Source organism: Engraulis encrasicolus, chromosome 8 (genome assembly GCF_034702125.1).
Source record: "Engraulis encrasicolus isolate BLACKSEA-1 chromosome 8, IST_EnEncr_1.0, whole genome shotgun sequence".
Taxonomy (NCBI): Eukaryota; Metazoa; Chordata; class Actinopteri; order Clupeiformes; family Engraulidae; genus Engraulis; species Engraulis encrasicolus.
Window position 1 is genome coordinate 35,631,346 of NC_085864.1, and position 19,675 is coordinate 35,651,020.

General features: G+C 45.0%; 1 protein-coding gene across 1 annotated transcript in view; it reads right to left on the reverse strand.

Moving 5' to 3' along the window:
• Positions 1 to 4,578: 4,578 nt before the first annotated feature.
• Positions 4,579 to 19,675, reverse strand: part of LOC134454501 (segment polarity protein dishevelled homolog DVL-3) — a 64,960-nt gene continuing 49,863 nt past the window's right edge. Inside the window, exons 4-15 of the mRNA XM_063205552.1 lie at positions 18,888 to 19,030; positions 15,283 to 15,421; positions 13,135 to 13,231; positions 12,526 to 12,595; positions 11,663 to 11,802; positions 11,049 to 11,125; positions 10,708 to 10,775; positions 9,811 to 9,960; positions 8,767 to 8,898; positions 6,742 to 6,909; positions 5,821 to 6,042; positions 4,579 to 5,239 (exon numbers count right to left, since the gene is read on the reverse strand). Of these exons, the coding sequence (XP_063061622.1) occupies positions 4,764 to 5,239; positions 5,821 to 6,042; positions 6,742 to 6,909; positions 8,767 to 8,898; positions 9,811 to 9,960; positions 10,708 to 10,775; positions 11,049 to 11,125; positions 11,663 to 11,802; positions 12,526 to 12,595; positions 13,135 to 13,231; positions 15,283 to 15,421; positions 18,888 to 19,030 (1,882 nt within the window). The 3' untranslated portion in view covers positions 4,579 to 4,763. The remainder of the gene's footprint in view (positions 5,240 to 5,820; positions 6,043 to 6,741; positions 6,910 to 8,766; positions 8,899 to 9,810; positions 9,961 to 10,707; positions 10,776 to 11,048; positions 11,126 to 11,662; positions 11,803 to 12,525; positions 12,596 to 13,134; positions 13,232 to 15,282; positions 15,422 to 18,887; positions 19,031 to 19,675) is intronic.

The window sequence follows — 19,675 nt, forward strand, 5'->3', positions numbered from 1 at the left end:
TTAAGTGCGGGTTACTTTTCTAAAGATAGCGTTTTGTTTCCTTGGAAACGGAACAGAGATGAAGCCAGACCATTGAGAGTAAATAGAAGCCAGACAGACTGACGAAGCGATAAAACAATGTATGTCATTTGACTCGGTTTTGCATTATTATGGATGCATTTCTAATCTTGACATTCTAATGAACAATCTGTGCGAGTTTCAAAATGCGTTTTTATGGAACATGGGAGTAAAATGTGTTAACAGTACGCCCGTCTGGGATTTGTTAGCTAGTCCGCTAGTTAGCTAGCAAGTAAATAGATATTACAATCGATCTGTCTCAATGGCCCAAACATACACAAAGAAACACCAGGATTTGGATGTTTAATATCAGCAATTTGTCAAAGCAAAACATTTTGAAAACATTCACAGACCAGTTCATTATATCCACAGCCTTGAGTGTCGGCAAATCTTCCCACTTTTGACACATGATGTAGTGTAGAGCTAGCACTTGCTAGCTAACTAGCGGGCCAGCTATTTTAACAAATCCCAGACGGGATGTAAACACATTTACTCCCATATCACATAAAAACACATTATGAAATTCGCATAGATTGTCCATTAACATGTCAAGATTAGAAATGCATCCATAATAGGGCAAAACCGAGTCAAATAGCGTGTGCGTAACACATAAACCGCGTCCGTTTCCAAGGAAACAAAACGCTATCTTTAGAAAAGTAATTCCGCACTTAAAGTAGGCTACCTTCGGATTGGTAGCTGCTAGGAAAATACCGCTTTCAGTTATGGAAAGCTGAGGTTCTCAACTTTTAAACAGGACCCATGGTGTGTCTTTAGGTCTAAATTAAAAATATTCTGTGTCAGATCGAAAAAATGAAGTTTTGAATGGGTTTCAATGGCTCCAACTGGCTTCAAAGGGCTGTGGTGTAATCCATTTTTCAGACCGCTCGAGACACGCCTTCAGACCGCTCGAGACACGCCTTCTCAAGACACGCCCCTGTCTTGCAGGACGCAGACAGACCCTACTCGTATTACTGGCCTTGGCCTGTCATAACTGGTTGCCTGAGAGTTCTAAGGAGCTTTATTTCCCCAAAGTGGCCTACTACAGCTCTCTAACAAGAAAATGCAAAATGATGGGCATTCTTCCCTAGACACAGATCCAGACGCAGGTAGGCTAATGTCTCCATCGCCTGTCAAAGTCAACTGTCTCTGGGTAATGGCTGCCATATTGTAAACACTAAAACAGCCACATGACAGTTGCATCTGGGCCCACACCTAAAAGTAAGCAAAGATTGGTCAGTGTCGTGAAAAGTCATGTCTGGTTATTGTATTTGTTCAGCCATTTTGAGTCCTTGCTGATGAATGTAAACCAACCCTGAGTCCACCCCGGGCCTTCACAGCATGTTTCCTGCAAGGCGACTGTTACTCCATATAGCCTACATACATGAAAGGCATCTTTGATGTTTTGTGTGGAAGTGAGTGTAGGCCTACTACAAGACTCTGTGTCTGGAAGTCAAACTAGTTCATCCTGTCCGTGCCTTGGGGATAAAAATAAAGTTTCCCCGCTGTCAACTTAGGCAGCACAGCTTTATCTGGACTTTTCCCCATTCGAGAGCACAATTGCAAACAAGATAATGGCCTTTGAATTGTGCTTTTGCAGCAAGATATCAAATAAAACTTCAAGCATAAATGACATTGATGACGTGACAAGTCCCCAAGCAGAAGAAAAGTACATGAGGAATGAGTTTGACTGTCACTCTGTGTCCTTATATGGGCAGTCATTATACAGGCAGTCATCGGTAAGCGGTTAGGGCGTCAGACTTGTAACCCAAAGGTTGCCGGTTCGACCTGGCAGGTTGGTGTGTGGGGAGTAATTAACCAGTGCTCTCCCCCATCCTCCTCCATGACTGAGGTACCGTCCCGCTGCACTGCTCTGTTGGGGCGCCATTGGGGGCTGCCCCCTTGCACAGTTGAGGCATAAATGCAATTTTGTGGAGTGCTATGTCACAATGACAATGGGGGTTGGACTTTCACACTTTCACTTCACTTACGTATGTCACTGAGGCCATCCCCTGATAGCAAAGGGATGTCGATTTGCCAATAATCACACCGATTAAGGTAGTAGCCTAAAACGTTCAGGACTAAACTTCAGATGAATAAAGTCACAGACAGCCAGAAGAGTTTGCAATAAAACTATGTTTATAAATAAAAACAATTTTTTGTTTGTTCTCATAAAACAGTGTACAATGAGTATTAAATCGAACCATTTGTCACTATACAATATCAGTTTCTAATAAATCGAAAACTTGTGATAAGTGTATTTCAAAGGGAAAGGAGAGGTTTTACAGAAGACAGTAAAATGAGATGTTAGGCTGTGGAGCATACCAAAACTAGATGTTAATGAGACATGATAAATTATGTCAGTTTTTAACTGATACGCTCTGGTAAAATAAAATAAAACATGGTGTCAGCTCTATGCAAGCACATCATTGGAGGTAACAGTCAATCTCAGGGATTATGCAGTTGCATCTAGACTAATATGTTGAGTTGTCTGTTCAGCAGAGTTCCTCCAGTTTCCAGTTTTCTGATTGGCCTGCAACTTTCTCCAGACATGACATCAGTGCTCCGTTACCATGGGAACTAAAGCAGACATTTAGATTTAGGTAAGGGTCTGCAGTTTAAAAACATAACCAGACACTTTTAGCCTTGTTAAGTAGTACCTTCAGTAATCTTGCATCTAACACAAAATGTCACTATACTTCATTTTGTCTAACATCGCTGTCTGATAAAAGGCAAGATAAAAGTATTGCATACTGAGAATTTTTTAATATGACTTCTGTATAGCGCTCTCTCTCGCTCTTTTTTTTTAAACACCCAGTCTCATACTCCGTCTCTTCCTGGTGTTATCTGAATGATTCCCAAGCAAAACAGCCGGAAGGAAAACATGAAAATAAAACGAAAGACAAATATAGAACAAATCTCAGCGTTTTCTCTTCTTCATCTTAGTGTCTTGTTCCATACACATTGCAAACACCGCAGAGCTTCATCAGACATGTTAGAGGAGAGGCGGAGTGACCACACAGGGTCCTCAATCTCACAGGCCTCCACATCAATATCCATCCTCCTGTTGTCACCTCTGTCCTCAGAGGCTGTTCATACATACCTGGGAATTTTGATAAACAAAGACCTTTCCCTTCATTTGTGGCTTTCGTTTACACACAAACAAAGGATTTTCCACTGAAAACAAATCTACTGTAAATTAAAAATTAAAAAAATTGAGGGGTTTTTTTAAACTCCAGTTAGCGTTTGTATATAAACTGAAAAACGGAGACTTGAATGGCATTCTCTTGGCCGCACACAGGCTTAACGTATTTCTGACAGATCTCGGCAGCATATTTGCGGATTTGCCGATGGTGTGAACGAAGACATTTTGGTAAGCGTAGGGAAGGAAAAAAAATATCAAAATACCCGGGTATGTATTAACGGAGCCTCAGTGTCACCCCTCAGGAAACAAGAAGGATTCAAGGGGGGCATGGAGGAACCAAGACTCGTGCTGGCCCATCTCTACCATCTCTGCCCCGGTGTCCTCTCACCTTCTCATGGTTTGAAGTGTCCCAAACATAGTTGTCAATTCCGGGTCCAGAAAGCCACAAAAAAAGCCACAGTTTCCTTCCAACACAGCTGACTCTAACGAGTAGCTGGTCAACCTTGTTTTGAGTTCTCAATATCATCAGCTGATACAGAGCTGGTTGAATCAAATTTGTTGCCAGGCATTTTACTTACTGTGGGAATGACACATCTGGTCCTCAAGACATGAGGTCAGAGGAAGTGACTGGAGGAAGGAGATTGACATGTACCCAAAGTTTCATCCTACCCCTCCAGCCTCACACACACTCACCCACCTTCTCACAACTGTAGGGTTTCCATGAGAGAAACCTAGGTCATATCCGAAATGTCAACTGGTTCATTACATACATACTGTAGATCGTGCAAGTTACCGTTGCCTTGTTTCCTGTAGAGTGCACTAGTCAAAGTCAACTTTACCGTCAATTTCTTCCACATGTAGTAGGCTAGACAAACATCTGAACTCTGCAGTGAAGGAGAGAGCATTTTGGATTCAGCCCTAGACAGGACAAGTGCCAAAGGAAGAGTAAGGGGAAGGGGCGGAGGGAACTAAAACAGAGTCATCAACAGAGATTTTACGAAAATAAAAGGCTTTTCCCGCTTCTCTTTCAGTCTCACCCACTCTCGGTCGCTTGAACACACTCCCTTAAAAACAAAGCAGACAGCAACAGGAATTTGCTTTTTTGTGTTTTCTTTCTTTTTTTCTATTTAAAAAAAGAGATTTTCTGTTTTGATAGGAGTCAGGAAAAGAGCACAGCTACTTCTTCACTGAAGAAAGTACGACACACTCAACAGCAGAGATAGAGGCAGGAGAGAGTGATGAGACAGGACACATTCTCTGAACTTCCACACGCGCACGCACGCACACGCATGCATGCACGCACGCACACACACACACACACGCACACACACACACGCGCGAGCACACGCCACACGCGCACATACACGCACACACACACACACACACACTCCCTGTCCCTCTTATTCTCTCTCCTGTACACTTTCATCTCTCCTTTTCCTGGGGTTCGGTGCGGTAGGGGGGTTGGCAGACAGACAAGTGTCCTGAACACCTGAACGTACGTACGCCCGCGTGGTGGCGACACTGCCTCTGATCGACTTCCCATCATCTGCTGTCACACCTCAGGTCACATGACGTCCACAAAGAACTCGCTGGGGTTTCCCATGGCCATGCGGAAGGACTGGCGCGAGGCCGTGAGTTCGGGGGGCACGGAGGCCAGCTCGCGACCCGGGGGCGAGCCCGGCGGAGCCGTGGGGGGCACAGGGGTGGGGCTCTGGGGCTGGGGGGGCAAGCCCGGGGGTCCGTAGGCCCCGGCCATCGCCCCTGCCGAGTGCGTGCTGCGCAGGCTGTGGGTGCTATGCACGCTGCGCTCGCTAGGGGGAGCCGAAGGGCGGTCGCTAGTGGCCTTGGTGGAGCCGTCTGGTTTGGGCTCGGTCTCGCTGCCACTCCCTCCTGATTTGGAGTCTCCTCCACCCCCGCTGCCTCCTGAGGCTGCTCCCCCTCCTCCTCCTCCTCCGCTGCCTCCTGAGCCTCCTCCTCCTCCTCCTGCTGCTGCTGACTCCTTCTTGCTGCCACTGCGGTTGGAGCCACTGCTGCGACTCCCTGAGAGAGAGAGAGAGAGAGAGAGAGAGAGAGAGAGAGAGAGAGAGAGAGAGAGAGAGGGAGAGAAATGTACATTACATACAATCATTACATGAATGATTCATAGTGAAGCGGTGTGTGTGTGTACTTGTGTGATGGTGTCAAAAAGGTTGTATGTGGCCATAGGGCGAGGGACTCCTTTATTCTTTACAAGGATAGAAATAGAAATGAGAGGCAAACAGACTCAGTTACCAAAGAAATATTGAGAGGGAGTGAGTAAAGAAGGATAATAAGAGAAGAGAGAGGAGAGAAAGAGACAATGAGACAAACAGAAATAATCTGACAGATCTATTGAAGACACAAGGAGATTCCTCTGTTTTTGAACAGTGTGTGTGTGTGTGTGTGTGTGTGTGTGTGTGTGTGTGTGTGTGTGTGTGTGTGTGTGTGTGTGTGTGTGTGTGTGTGTGTGTGTGTGTGTGTGTGTGTGTGTGTGTGTGAGAGAGAGTGAGCAAGCGTGCGTGCGTCCATGTGCATGTGTGGGTGTGGATTGCTGCATCTATCCTGGTGCACTAGACCAACATGCTCTCTCTCCAGCATCTCACCTCCGCTGTGATGGCTGCCACCACTACCGCCCCCTGCAGGTGGATTGTGGGGTGGCGGCTCGTGTACAGGAGGCTGGGGGTTGTAGGGGTGCGGGACGGGGTACTGGTAGGGGAACGCCAAGGGCCAGGGGGCGGCTCCCGGGTGGGGCAGGGGGGCCAGGGTGTCCTGGTCGGACGCACCGCTAGAGCCATCGTGGTCGTGCAGGGTGAGCGTGCCCATGTCTATAGGAGAGAGGGATGTCATTCAGGGAGGAGGGGGGAGAGCGCGAGAGAGAGAGAGAGAGAGAGGGAGAGAGAGAGACAGACAGAGACAGAGACAGACAGACAGACAGACAGACAGACAGACAGAGAGAGAGAGAGAGACAGACAGACAGACAGACAGACAGACAGAAAGAGGGAGAGAGAGAGAGAGAGAGAGAGGGAGAGAGACGGACAGAGGGAAAAAGAAACAGAGGGCAAAGGGGGAAGTGAAGTTACTAAACAGTCCAACAAAACATTTGGCTATTTTTAGCTTACATAATAGGGATATTCATTCTAACATGCAAAACAAAACAGGTCAAATAAAACATCTGGCTACTTCTGGCTTATATAATAGGGATAGACAGTCATTTTACCATGCAAAACAAATCAGGCATAGGGGATTTAAAAAATGGGGGGAAATGACAAGAGTTCACAAAGGATAGAGATGGTGGCTTGCACTTGGAAAGTTTTTCTTTGCAGGCACAACTCTTTCTGGAGGAATCCCTATCAAAGAAAAAGTGCTGGAAAGAGCAACACTGCTACAATTACGATAAAAAGCAAACAATTTTGAGATCTGATGTTTCAGTTAGATTTAAAAGTGATTTGACCATCATTGTAGCAGTGCTGCACTTCTCCGCATTTTATAAACAATGACCAGAGACGAATACTACTAATACTCACTGCCACAGAGGTCTCCAAAGATGTAGTAGCACTGCTCGGAGAAGGTGATCTTGTTGACGGTGTGGCGGATGTAGCCGGCCTTCAGCAGGTTGCTGGCGTACTTGCGAGCCTCCCTGCGGTCCGTGAAGCCCTCCACGTGGTGGTACAGCCAGTCCACCACATCAGAGCCTGGTGCAGTGGAGGGGGGGTGAGAGAGAGGGGTGGGAGTGTTATATATTGTGAGACATTGACAGACATTGAGAGACAGAGGAAGGAGAGAGGAGAAAAGTAGTCTATGAACCTTCCACATGCAGTGCATTACACTAGAAAGTGTGTGTTTGCATGCATGTTTGCGTGTGTGTGTGTGTGTGTGTGTGTGTGTGTGTGTGTGTGTGTGTGTGTGTGTGTGTGTGTGTGTGTGTGTGTGTGTGTGTGTGTGTGTGTGTGTGTGTGTGTGTGTGTTAATATGTAAAAGAAAGAGGTTGGGCGGGGGAGTGCGCAAGCTAGCAGATGTTTCAAATGTTTAAAGACTTAAAATAAAATCCTGCTGGGGATTGTTGATGCTATAATGTACTGTATATGTGGTCAAAAGTAACTCAATTTGCTACAGCAATTCTCCAAAATTGTGGTGTTGGTTTCCAAACCAATAAAATCACTGGCAGACGAGAAAGTCCCTCCATGGCTTTGCCTATTTTGTGACATTCCAGTAGTGCAACAGCAGACCTACCAAGAGAAGGCCAAGCTACAACTGAGCATGAGCGTGAAATCAATGAATTATGTCAATTCAGACATGGGGCTGAGAGTGGTTTGGTGGCTCAACTGATTCGCATTTGCAATAGAAATCATATTTCATAGTGTCTACTACCAGGGCCGCTTTGGCTGGCTCCAGGACAAAGTCATCTGAAAGGGCCCGCCGCCACCCAATACATTCAATGTAATGAGGGGCCAATTATGAGCCCCCCATTCTCCCTGGGCCCGGGACAGCATATTCCTTGACAGCTTGCCTGTCTGCTACTGTCTAGACAGCCCACAAATGGAGTTACAGAATGTCTCCAGATTAATATATTTTCTACTGTGATACATTCAATTCATTTATCTCATTTACATTCTTTTAATATGTGAACGTTATTTTTTTTTATAATTAAATTTATGAATGAACGTCTGCTGTTCCTATGAGAGTCATGGGCAGAATTGTGCAGAGTCTTCTATAAGTCAGCTCCGTGTCCTTACGCCACTAATATGGACAGCTGGGGCCGGCCAAGATCCCACTGCTGTTGCAATACAATGCAATAGAGCAGTAGGGGTTCCAAAACTAAACCCTGGCCAGGTCCCCCATATATACCTGTAGATCTCAGCTAAAGCCTCCCTAATATGGAAAGTGGCTAACACTTTATTTGAACGGTTCACTATTACAGTGGATCTACCACATTAGGTACAGTGTAATAACCAGTGTAACAATATTTAATACCATGTAATACCAGTGTAACACCATGCCTCTTGAATAGTGAACCATTAAAATAAAGTGTTACAGTGACAGTGTATAAACACCATGCCAATAGGTCATTTTTTTCCACCACACCACCCTTCACATCTCGATGTAGTGTCTCTATTCCTAATCACTGAAAACACCCCTAGCACCTAACGTGAAATGCTCTGCAAAATACTTTTGGGTATGTTTGCTACCATGTGGTAAGTGTGTTCGAATCCTAAGGATCAAAAGCGTGCCAGAGCAGCACAAAGAATCTCCCTCTCGGGTGCCAGAGGGTCACCTCAACACCACAGGGTGTTCAGAATGTGTTGGGAATGGTGAAATACAGTGTATATAGCACGCTACCTATGAATGCGTTGGGAATGGTGAAATACAGTGTATATTGCACGCTACCTATGAATGCATTGGGAATGGTGAAATACAGTGTATATCGCACGCTACCTATGAATGCGTTGGGAATGGTGAAATTTAATACAGTGTATATTGCACGCTACAGTACCTATGAATGCGTTGGGAATGGTGAAGTTAAATACAGTGTCTATTGCACGCTACAGTACCTATAAATGCGTTGGGAATGGTGATCTTCAGCCACATCCTGTCCCGCACCTCCAGGCCCGACTCTGGAGACGCCATCGCCTTGGCAACCATGCCCATGTCGCTATGGATGGACAGGTGGAAGTCGTCGAACCCTGTGTGGGGTGCGGAAAAGGTCAAAAGGTCAACTCGGTCAAGAGGCAGATGAGAACTGTGATGTGTAAAGCTATACGTAGCGTGCTACAGTAAAGCGCATGATGTGCACACAGTCCAGCCGAGGACAAGCAGGAAACATAGCAAAGGTGCCCTTTTCAAATCCCCGTGTTGCTGTGCGTTGTTGATTTGTGTCTTTTTCTAAGCAGTGTCAAGGTCAAGGACTTGGATACATTCGAACTTGACTCTTGGGTTGGTAATCTGGGTAAAATCTCAGATTGGCTCCAGGATTGATTTTTTTTCTAAGTCCTTATGACAAGCTTGGGATGTAGGCATTGACTTGCTGCATATCCTAGCCACAGGGATCAATACCTTTCAGCAGGAGGAAATTCCATGTGTGTCGGACCACCTGGCCCCTGCCTTATGGCTAATCATTGCCATAGGGTTAGCCTGAGTAAACAACGTGATTGACAGGCAGGTAGGTCAGGACTGTAACAGCAACACAGCAATGTGAAACGGGACACCCGCTGAAGGAGAGGGTACTGGCAGATAGAAGAGAAGTAGAGAACGGCAAGTCCTTCTTAACGGTGTTAGTCCACCGCCTTTTTGTTTTAACGTTGTCGCCACGCCAGGTATTATAACCAAAAAATAAATGGCGGCGTCAGTGATGTAACAATACAGGCCAACGAATAAAAGATGCCGATCTCTTCTTCTGTCTTCTCTGACTTTGGTACACAGTAAAAAGTGGTGTTAATTCAACATTTAGAGAGTTGATTAAACATCTTCTGGAGTGTATGGTTCCAGAGTACTCTCTTAAATGTTGAATTAACACTGCATTTTTCACTTCGTAATGAAGGGAGGGGGTATGGTGTTGGGTGGATGGGTGGTGGGTGGTGGGAGGGGATCACACTTACGCTCGGTCTCTGGAATGGAGCTGGTGATGGAGGAGCTGGTGGAGGTGATGGTGCTCATGGATGGGCTCATACCGTACACCGGATACGCCCCCGTCATGGCCGCCGTGTGGGACACCCACGCAGCCGGGTCTATGGGACGGATCGGCTCACCTGGCAGGGGTTTGGGGGGGAGGGATGGTTATTATGTTTTATAATTGGAGATTTTTAAAACGCACCTGTCACACACTGTGTTTTTTTAATCCACATGGCTTGTCAACGGGGTCAAAATGTAATCGGATAAAAAATGTTCCTGTTTTATAAATAAGCACATACATGTAAACAAGGCCTAAGTCAGGTCATGGTCATGTCAGAAACAAGAGGCTTTTGGTGATTCAGGTAATGCAATGTATTTTTTGCTAGTATTGCACATACAAGGATGAATGTTGCCAATCATCTGACCACCCAAAGTGTTAAAAGCCAAAATGCAGTCTGCAACAGGGCTTGACATTGGAACCTGCCAGCAGCGGAATTCTGATAAAACTTGGCGGTGGCTTGTAATATTTTCAGTGTCAATTGACTTGCCAGTTTGGCAGATGGTTTACTCTTATATATACGTAGTGCCACAGTAGCTCAAAACTACATAACTGGAATGCTGCGGAGCAGCGTGCTAAGCCCCCCACATATGGGCTTGGATCCCCATGGGATTCGAGTCCGGCCTGGGTCATGTCCCAACCCTAGCCCATCTCTGTTTCCCCAGTTACAGTTACAAAAAGCCCCTAAAATATCTCTAACTACATGACAGTCACATAAAGTAAATGGACGTCCTTGAGTTGTTGTTTAGTAAATAAACGTGTGGGAAATGTTATACAATGAACACATAATAGACAATAAAAATAACACTTGTGTGGTAAGTGTTACCTCTGGGCAGGGTGAAGCAACCTCGTGGATTGGGGTCCCAGCATTTGGCCACAGTTAAAGTGATTGGACTGTGGATGGAAAAAGACAAAAGACATGCCATTTCTTATATTTTGAGTTGACAAGTGCTTGCTTGAGTTGAGAATTGTGTGTGCATGTGCGCACATGTGTGTGTGTGGGTGTGTGTGTGTGTGTTTGTGTGTGTCTGTGTGTGTGTGTGTGTGTGTGTGTGTGTGTGTGTGTGTGTGTGTGTGTGTGTGTGTGTGTGTGTGTGTGTGTGTGTGTGTGTGTGTGTGTGTGTGTGTGTGTGTGTGGTGTGTGTGTGTGTGTGTTGCTTGTCTTACCCTGGTTTGTGCACTATTTCCCTCAGCACTCTCACTGCGTCATCGTTGCTCATGTTTTCGAAGTTGATGTCGTTCACCTGGAGACAGGAACAGGACAAAGAAAAGGGTAGGAGGCACACAAAAATAAGAATATTTGAAATTTGAATCAAACATGCTACAAGATAGGAGCATGCACGTAAACTTCCTCACTTTCTCTGTACTCAAGAAGCCACCAACAAAAACACATTGTTCAATCTAATACAATGCATACCGTATGACATTACATCACACTACATTACATTTAACTGATGTTTTTATCCAAAGCGACTTCCAGTTATTATTTTCAGGGTATTGGTTACAATTCCCTTGATCAATGTGGGGTTAGGTGCCTTCCTCATGGGCACTTCACCCATGGATGGAGATGGAGGTCTGGTAAGGGTGGGATACCGACCTGCAACCCTCTGATCTTAAGGCCACCTCCATAACCACTAGGCCACAGCTGCCCACAGCTACTCTACGCCTTAAAATCCACACACACACACCATCCATTACATACATAACAATCTCTCTCCCCCTCTCTCTCTCTCTCTCTCTCTCTCTCTCTCTCTCTCTCTCTCTCTCTCTCTCTCTCTCACCTGCAGTAGCATGTCTCCAGGTTCTATCCTTCCGTCGGCGGCCACTGCTCCCCCCTTCATGATGGAGCCGATGTAGATGCCGCCGTCTCCCCTCTCGTTACTCTGGCCCACGATGCTGATGCCCAGGAAGTTGTACTTCTCTAAAGGGACACAAGTGTGGAGATGTTAGGGGGAGAGAGACGTACACAAGGAGAAAGATTGGATGGGTGAAGACAAGAAGGGGTACAGCCACAGAGACAGAGTATAGCTTTATAAGAGACCATGTGGAGGCTGTCAACAAGCACATGTGAACAAACAGTAGCTGAATACATTTCTGTGTCTCATATCGCACACTTGTGCACTTCGGGCACCATGTTTAGGGTGCTCACGCTCACTGAGAATTTCTGTAAATTCAGTTTACTTAAAGTGCCCGGATGCTGCTCAAACAACGGTCAAAAACTAAGTGCTGGACACTGCACGTACGATGGACACTGCACACACGAAATGGCCACTATGTTGTTAACAAAATGGAAGAAACGTGGTGTTCAGTTTAGTAGAAGAGTTTGGTCAAGAGTCCCTTAATTATGTAAGTAATGTTGCTGAGACACCAACCATTTCATGTCAAGCCAAGTATTCTATGTGAGATACGTAGTTGCCATTTGGGGTGAAGGGAATGCACATAAAAGCACGAATGGCTGTGCAATGTAAACAGTAGCCAACTGAAATATTGGCGAGCTAATGCTATGCTCGCCCGTCACTTCCAGTAAGGGTACAGTGAATAGCGTCCAAACTTTTCCACGACAATATGCACTAAAGACCTCAGTGCACTCACACAAGTGCACAATTTGAGACACAGCACATTTACACACACATACAGTACTCACCCATGTTTAGCGTGACAGTGATGATGTTCAGAGACATGGTGGAGTCTGTGATACTGCTGAACGACGATGACTGAAGAACAGAGAGAAGAGAGAGAGACAAGAGAGAGGAGACAGACAGACAGACAGACAGACAGACAGCGATAGAACAAGACAGATATTAGACCACCATGAGTACATTGAAAGCCAGTAAAACAGACAGGAGAAATTCTTATCCATAGCAATTGGTGAGTGTGTGTGTGTGTGTGTGTGTGTGTGTGTGTGTGTGTGTGTGTGTGTGTGTGAGAGAGAGAGAGAGAGAGAGAGAGAGAGAGAGAGATAGAGAGAGAGAGAGAGAGAGAGAGAGAGAGAGAGAGAAAGAGAGAAAAAGAGAGAAAAAGAGAGAATGTGTGTGTGTGTGTGTGTGTGACAGAGAAAGCGCGTGTGTGTGTGTGTCTGTGCGCGTGTGAGAGAGAGAGAGAGAGAGAGAGTGTGTTTGAGAGAGAGAGAGAGAGAGAGAGAGAGAGAGAGAGAGAGAGAGAGAGAGAGAGAGAGAGAGAGCAAGTGTGTGTGTGTGTGTGTGTGTGTAAGTCTGTGTGCATGTATGTGTGTGTTTATGTGTTTCCATCTCACCCTCTCCATCCGTGGTGCTTTTGGTTTCCGCCGGCGCCGCCGCTGATGTCGTCTCATGAGCCGGGACGATGTGCTCTGCTCCGTCGAGCTGCTGAACCTGCAGGGGACACGGTGGTGACATCACATCACATCACGCACGTCACAGAGCCCTTTACTGTGCCACATCTATCAGTCTTAAGATGCCATATACTAACTCGGGGGTGCATTTCTGGAAAGTGTAGTTGTTAGCAGATAGCAATTTAGGTAGTTGCCAATGGGGAATTGCATTGCAACCAACAAAGTAGCTAACATAGTTAGCAACTACACTTTCCAGAAATGCACCCCTGGGCCATTATGCCTTTTCTGTCCACACACAATGCACTCTGGGGCCTGGGATTGGCTCGTGGACACCATGTGACCGCCCCCTGAACCAATACCAGTGAAGCATGCATTGCGTTCAAGACAGAAGGGGAGAAAACATCTTTTGTGTTGGTTTTGTAGAGCATGTGATTGGAGTGAGCTTTAGGTGATCTATAATTCCAAAGAAGATGTGCACTCTTTATAATGCACAGCTGTGTGCAGCCATAGAACAACATCAGTGTTATAACTGAGCCTATATGATGAATATATATATATATATATGATGAACTGAGCCAACATGATGTATACAACACTAAAATCTATACAATTTTATATTAGTAGTAGTAGTAGTAGGATATTTAAGGTTTCTATCTGATTTCTCTCTTAAAAGAGTCTATGGTGGCACTATGTCAACACAGAATTAAAAACACATAAAATGTATATTAATTTGCTGTATTCATTCATGAAACTTACAGGTTAAATCCAATACTGTGTGTGGGGGGGCTCAATGAGATACGATGTCGTACCATAACGCCGGCGACCCGGGTTCCTCTGCCGAGTTATGACCCGAGGTCGTCTGCCGATCCTTCCCCTTGCTCTCTCCCATTCATTTCCTGTCACACTCGCTCACTATCCTGTCCTAAATAATGGCATAAAACGCCCAAAAACATTTCTAAAAGAAATGAATATTGCGTCGACTAATCAAAGAGTCTAATGCTCTACCCTCTGCTATGGCACTCTAATAGTCTAACTGTTAACATTTTGCCCTATGCCTTTAGAAACAACTTACATCGACATTTTCCTTCACCTTTTCTCAGCCCTGCTGACTAAGGACTAGTTTTAAACAGGAAATCCACTCTGACATCAAAGGGAAGGAACCAAAAGCTAAAGGGAGGTGGGGTGGGTAAGGGGTGTCCTAATTAGTAGTTGCTCCAGTGCATCTCCTTCAGACGGCAGCTTGCCTGTCACTGTCTGTGGAGCAACGCATGGCTAAGCAGTGAGTGCCACTGGTACCAGGCCAGATCACAGAAGCAGTCATCTGCTCAGGCAGGTGGGCAGGTGGGATGTGTCAATGTGTGTTTGTGTGTGTGTGTGTGTGTGTGTGTGTGTGTGTGTGTGTGTTTGTGTGTGTGTGTGGGGTGGGGGGGGGAGGAGTACCGCACGCACGTATTACCTTTAATCAGGACAGGACAGACGTGGTTTGTGTGTGTGTGTGTGTGTGTGTGTGTGTGTGTGTGTGTGTGTGTGTGTGTGTGTGTGTGTGTGTGTGTGTGTGTGTGTGTGTGTGTGTGCGTGCGCGTGCGCGTGTGTGCGCGCGCGTGCGCGCGTGTGTGTGTGTGTGCGCGTGACTATGTCTGTGTGTGCCTGTGTGCATATGTGATAATGTATTAAGGTCATTTTTTCAGTGTAGTGTAAACAAACTTCAAACAGTTTGTCTGCAAATCTACTGACACAGTGACAGCTGTGAATGTGTACGTGCTCAGCATAGGTGTCTCACGAATGCATGATGTATGTGTTTATTGGGGCATCTGTTGGCATCTTAATCATCTCAATGTGTTTGTGAACGCATGTGTTAATGCTACCCCCCCCCCACCTACCCCATGTGTACGAGTCAGCCTCCTTTGAGTCGAAGCTTGTGGTGTCATGTTCACTGATGAAAGTGTGTGTGTGTGTGTGTGTGTGTGTGTGTGTGTGTGTGTGTGTGTGTGTGTGTGTGTGTGTGTGTGTGTGTGTGTGTGTGTGTGTGTGTGTGTGTGTGTGTGTGTGTGTGTGTGTGTGTGTGTGTGTATGCATGCATCCTGTATGTACCTGCTGGCAGAGTCGTCCTCCTCTGAGTCGAAGAAGCTGGTGGTGTCGAGCTCGCTACTCATGAGGGTGGAGGAGCTCTCGTAGCCCCCCACGTGCTCCGGCCGACGCTCCCCTCGAGAGTGGCCATTCAGCCTCCCGCCTGTAGGGGGCCCCACCATACCACAAAGACAGACAGACAGACAATCAGCACAATACATTTGGACCACGGACCTAAAATAAACTTTTACCACAGCCCTTCCTAGAAAAAATCTGTGCTTTTACTCTAAACCTGTGATTTGAACTGTGATTTATTTATGGGCTCTGACTCAGAGACATTACATGGCATACAAAGTGACCTACATTCTCCAACACACTGTCAGTGCACTACATAATACTGTATGTAAAGGTACTGAAACAGATGCGTAGGCCTACGTATATGAATGCATGGCAATGCTAAGACAGGTACACAGAATACAGCCCGATGTGTCTCTCTAACTAATTCCCTTTTTGTCCCAATTTTTGTTTTCTTGGGGAAAAATACACAAGGATAAAGTCATTTGAAAAGGTATTCATCAATACATTCTGTGGGTACCTTAGCACACCTAAACGTAGCCTAATGCAATGAAGTCATCATTTGGTCCTTGAAGGACCTCTTCTTCATCCTGACATTTTGCAGTAATGAATGAATACGAGAAATATAAATCTTAATACAAACAGAATCCCTGGTGATGGAATAGGAATGACTAAGGACCTAAATCCTTAAAGCAAAGCCTCCTTTTCATAGAGAGACAATATGCTTGGCCTGTGTTTCCCAATCTTTTTTTGTCTTCATACCCCGTCAGCCTTTTTTGTCATACCATGAGTACCCCCTACCTCATGCTCTATATTTCTTCCTCTATCGCAATGTGACAACATTCCACACATTTGCTATCATTACATGTATCCACGTACCCCCTGCAGAGTGCTCGCCTACCCTTAATGGTCTACGTACCCCTGGTTGGGAAACACGGATCTGAGCTCCTCGTAAAATTGCAAAAGTAAATCCTTTCCCTTTACAGCCTTCACCTTAAGTGGGGTTACCACAGCATTTGAAGTGCAGATTCACTTGACATTTCAGTCTCTCATTGAAGTTGTGAGGCCGGCCAGCCAGCCTGTCTTTATCCAATGTCCTTTAAGCCTATTTGAAGACTAGAGCCTGTGGCTTTAAAGTCCTCACACTCACTGCTGGTACTAGACAGATTCCCCTTCGAACATGCTTGAGAGAGCATTACAAGGCTCATGTCTGTATTAGTGTGACTAAGCAGACAGTAAAAAATGCAGTATAATTTGAACACTATTCTAAGACTATTATGATCTCATTTGATTTTCCTGTTACATTTAACTCTTTGATTGTTGAATTAACACCACGCAAAGCCATATACAATCTAAAACAGTGCAAAAATACATCCTTCTATGTGTCAATTCATCAATCAAAGACTTGAATTAACATTAAATTGACAGGGACCATACAGTATATTCTCAAAACAGTGCTGAACTAGAGGTGCACTGAGAGAGTGCAGACCTCCACCAAGGAAGCTGTTTGATAGAACATTTGACTATGTTACACCCTCATTAAAAAAAAAATCCTTTTGCCTTGTTTTTTGTGGAGTTAGAAACTGGAATGTCAAAATTTGCTCACAATAGTGAAGAATCTTTTTTTAAAATCCTGTATCCGTATCACCACCAACACTTGTTCACTTGTTCCTTGTCATTTCCAACAACTCCACAAAATTTCATCAAAATCCTGTCATAATTTTTTGAGTTATCTTGCTGACAGACAAGCAGACAGATAGACAGACAGACAGACAGACAGACAGACAGACAGACAGACAGACAGACAGACAGACAGACAGACAGACAGACAGACAGACAGACAGACAGACAAAGCGACCAAAAACATAACCTACTTGGTCACTAGCTACATTTTTTACTTTACAGCAGTCAATTGAACTGCTTTCCTTTCACTGAACATGGCCATGGGCTCAGGTGACCATGGGCTACACTGGCACTATTATGTCCTACAGATGAATGTATTATTGTAATAGAGTAGAGCAGAATAGAGGCATAATATGAGGAGTGCCCTGCTAGGTCAATTGTGGTTTCTTAGATCGATCCAAACTCCTTGGTGGTGAAAAGCGAAGAGCCTTTCAGATTGCTTCAAGGTCATTGGTGTGTGTTTAACTGTGTGCGTTTTTTGTTTGGCTGTGTGTTAAACTGTATGTTTGACTGTGTGTTAAACGGTGTGCTTGACTGTGTGTTAAACTCTGAGTTGAAATTGGCTTTTTCCATAAAAGGCTTTCACCACAAAAGTGTTCACCACAGAGGGCCTTAACGCCGCAGTGTACAAGACTGCCTTTCCTCTTACAAAGATCGGCACGGTATTGTGCGTTTCAGGGATGGGATTAATAAGGTCAATAAAGCAGGAAAATACTGTACACAGAGCACATTGTGTGACAGCAGCTTTACACACACTACACACATTTTCAGATTCCAAAAAAAGAGAGTATTCATCCTGATGAGGAAAATCGCCACTATGGTGTTGGTCGTCATGGGGATGAGATCTGGGCAGTATTCCAAGAACGCGGCTGAGTGATAAACTTGGTTAAGTTAACCTACAGGAACTGTTTAACCCAGACTATAAAAAGCCAACTGGTGTCATTAAGTTAAGAAAATAAGGACTCCAGGCTCTTCTATTAGAGGACCACTACCTCAAGGTTAACTTAACCTGGATTACAACTTAGACAGACTCTTGGAATACTCTTGGACATTTAGACCCTGTTCTGTCCTGTATATGGATATTTGGGCGTTTTGTTAACACGTAGAGTTCTATCTCAATAAAGCATATACTTTTTAAAACTGATGTTTTCTAAAATGCAACTGTCACAAATGGTGACTTTTTATCCACATGCTGTGTAAATGTGATCAAAGAATGTAAATGGATCCTTTTCTATATTGTTACGAATATGTGTAACAAGGCCTTAGTATAATGTACAGCAGTGTTTACTTATCTGTATATTTGTCCATGTGATCACATAATCTCACAGAATGTTACATGTGACATATTTGTGACAAATTTGTCATTTTTCCTGAGGGCTTGTTCCATGTCTCCTTGTCCTAAATTAACCAACCGTTCAGTGGATGAGCATTTTAGATAAGCAATGAGAATGCCTTCACTGACAATGAACTTGTGTCATAATTTTATTGCTGGCATCTGCAAAATTATTTCTGTTCAAGAACGTCTGACAAACCCTTCCTCCGGTTTAATATTATGTATGTGATGATGTCATTTTGTACAGACAGCTACAGTAACAAACTATACACATCAAACAAGAGCAATCAGAGAGGGCACCCCTTCCCCACACCCCCTCAATGACAATGATTGAACCAAAATTGAAAGTGAACCAAAACACACAAGCGGACAGACAGACAGACAGGCAAACAAACAGGCAGACAGACAAACGGGCAAACAAACAGGCAGACAGACAGACAGACGGGCAGACAGACAGACAGACAGACAGAAGACTGTCTGCTTTCTAACAGATTTAATAAGTTCAAACCAGGACAGGGACTATCTGAACTGAACTCACCGTGTTCATGAGTATCTTTCCTTCTCGGCCTCTCCCTCTCCCTCTCCCGCTCTTTATCCCTCTCTCGCTCGCGTCGCGGCGGTGCTGCCGAGTCAGTCTCCGTGTCATTGTCGAGGTTATCCTGGCTGCCTGCAGCGTTCGCACTGTCGGGGGAAGAAGACATGAGAAAATGATCATTTAATAATTTAATAATTCAATAGACTCAACTTCAATGGCATTGCATATGTACAAAATAAATAGAGGTTAATAAAATACTGTTAAGCATTTAAGCAGAGGTGCAAATAGCCGAGATTCAATAGGTATGTACAGATTAAACACAGTCTGTAGTGATCAAATTTAGATTGGGAGCGACATCTGTGCAGCACAACCTATAAGTCCGGCTGCAGCGCCTATGCAAATGTACTTTCAACAGTGTTGACAATTCTGTTAAAAGATGTGACCCTATGGGTCTTAAAGCAGTATGCTAGTGTTTCTCAACGGGGGCGGTACAGCCCCCCAGGGGGCATTGGGGAGCTCTTGGGGGGGCTTTGAGAAGGATACAGCTGAAAGGGGGCGGTGCTTAGTTGCCATTGGGGAGCATTAATCCGTTTATTTTTTTAATACTAAGGGGGGGCGGGGCGTCGTAAGCCTTATGATGATGTCAAGGAGGCGTTGGGATGGTTGTGATGAGGCCAAGGGGGTGTTTGTTCAAAAAAGGTTGAGAACCACTGCAGTATGCACAGATGAAATCCAGTAGTTATAGATTAAAATGCAAATGGCGAGAGAGAGAGGGAGACACAGAACAGAGT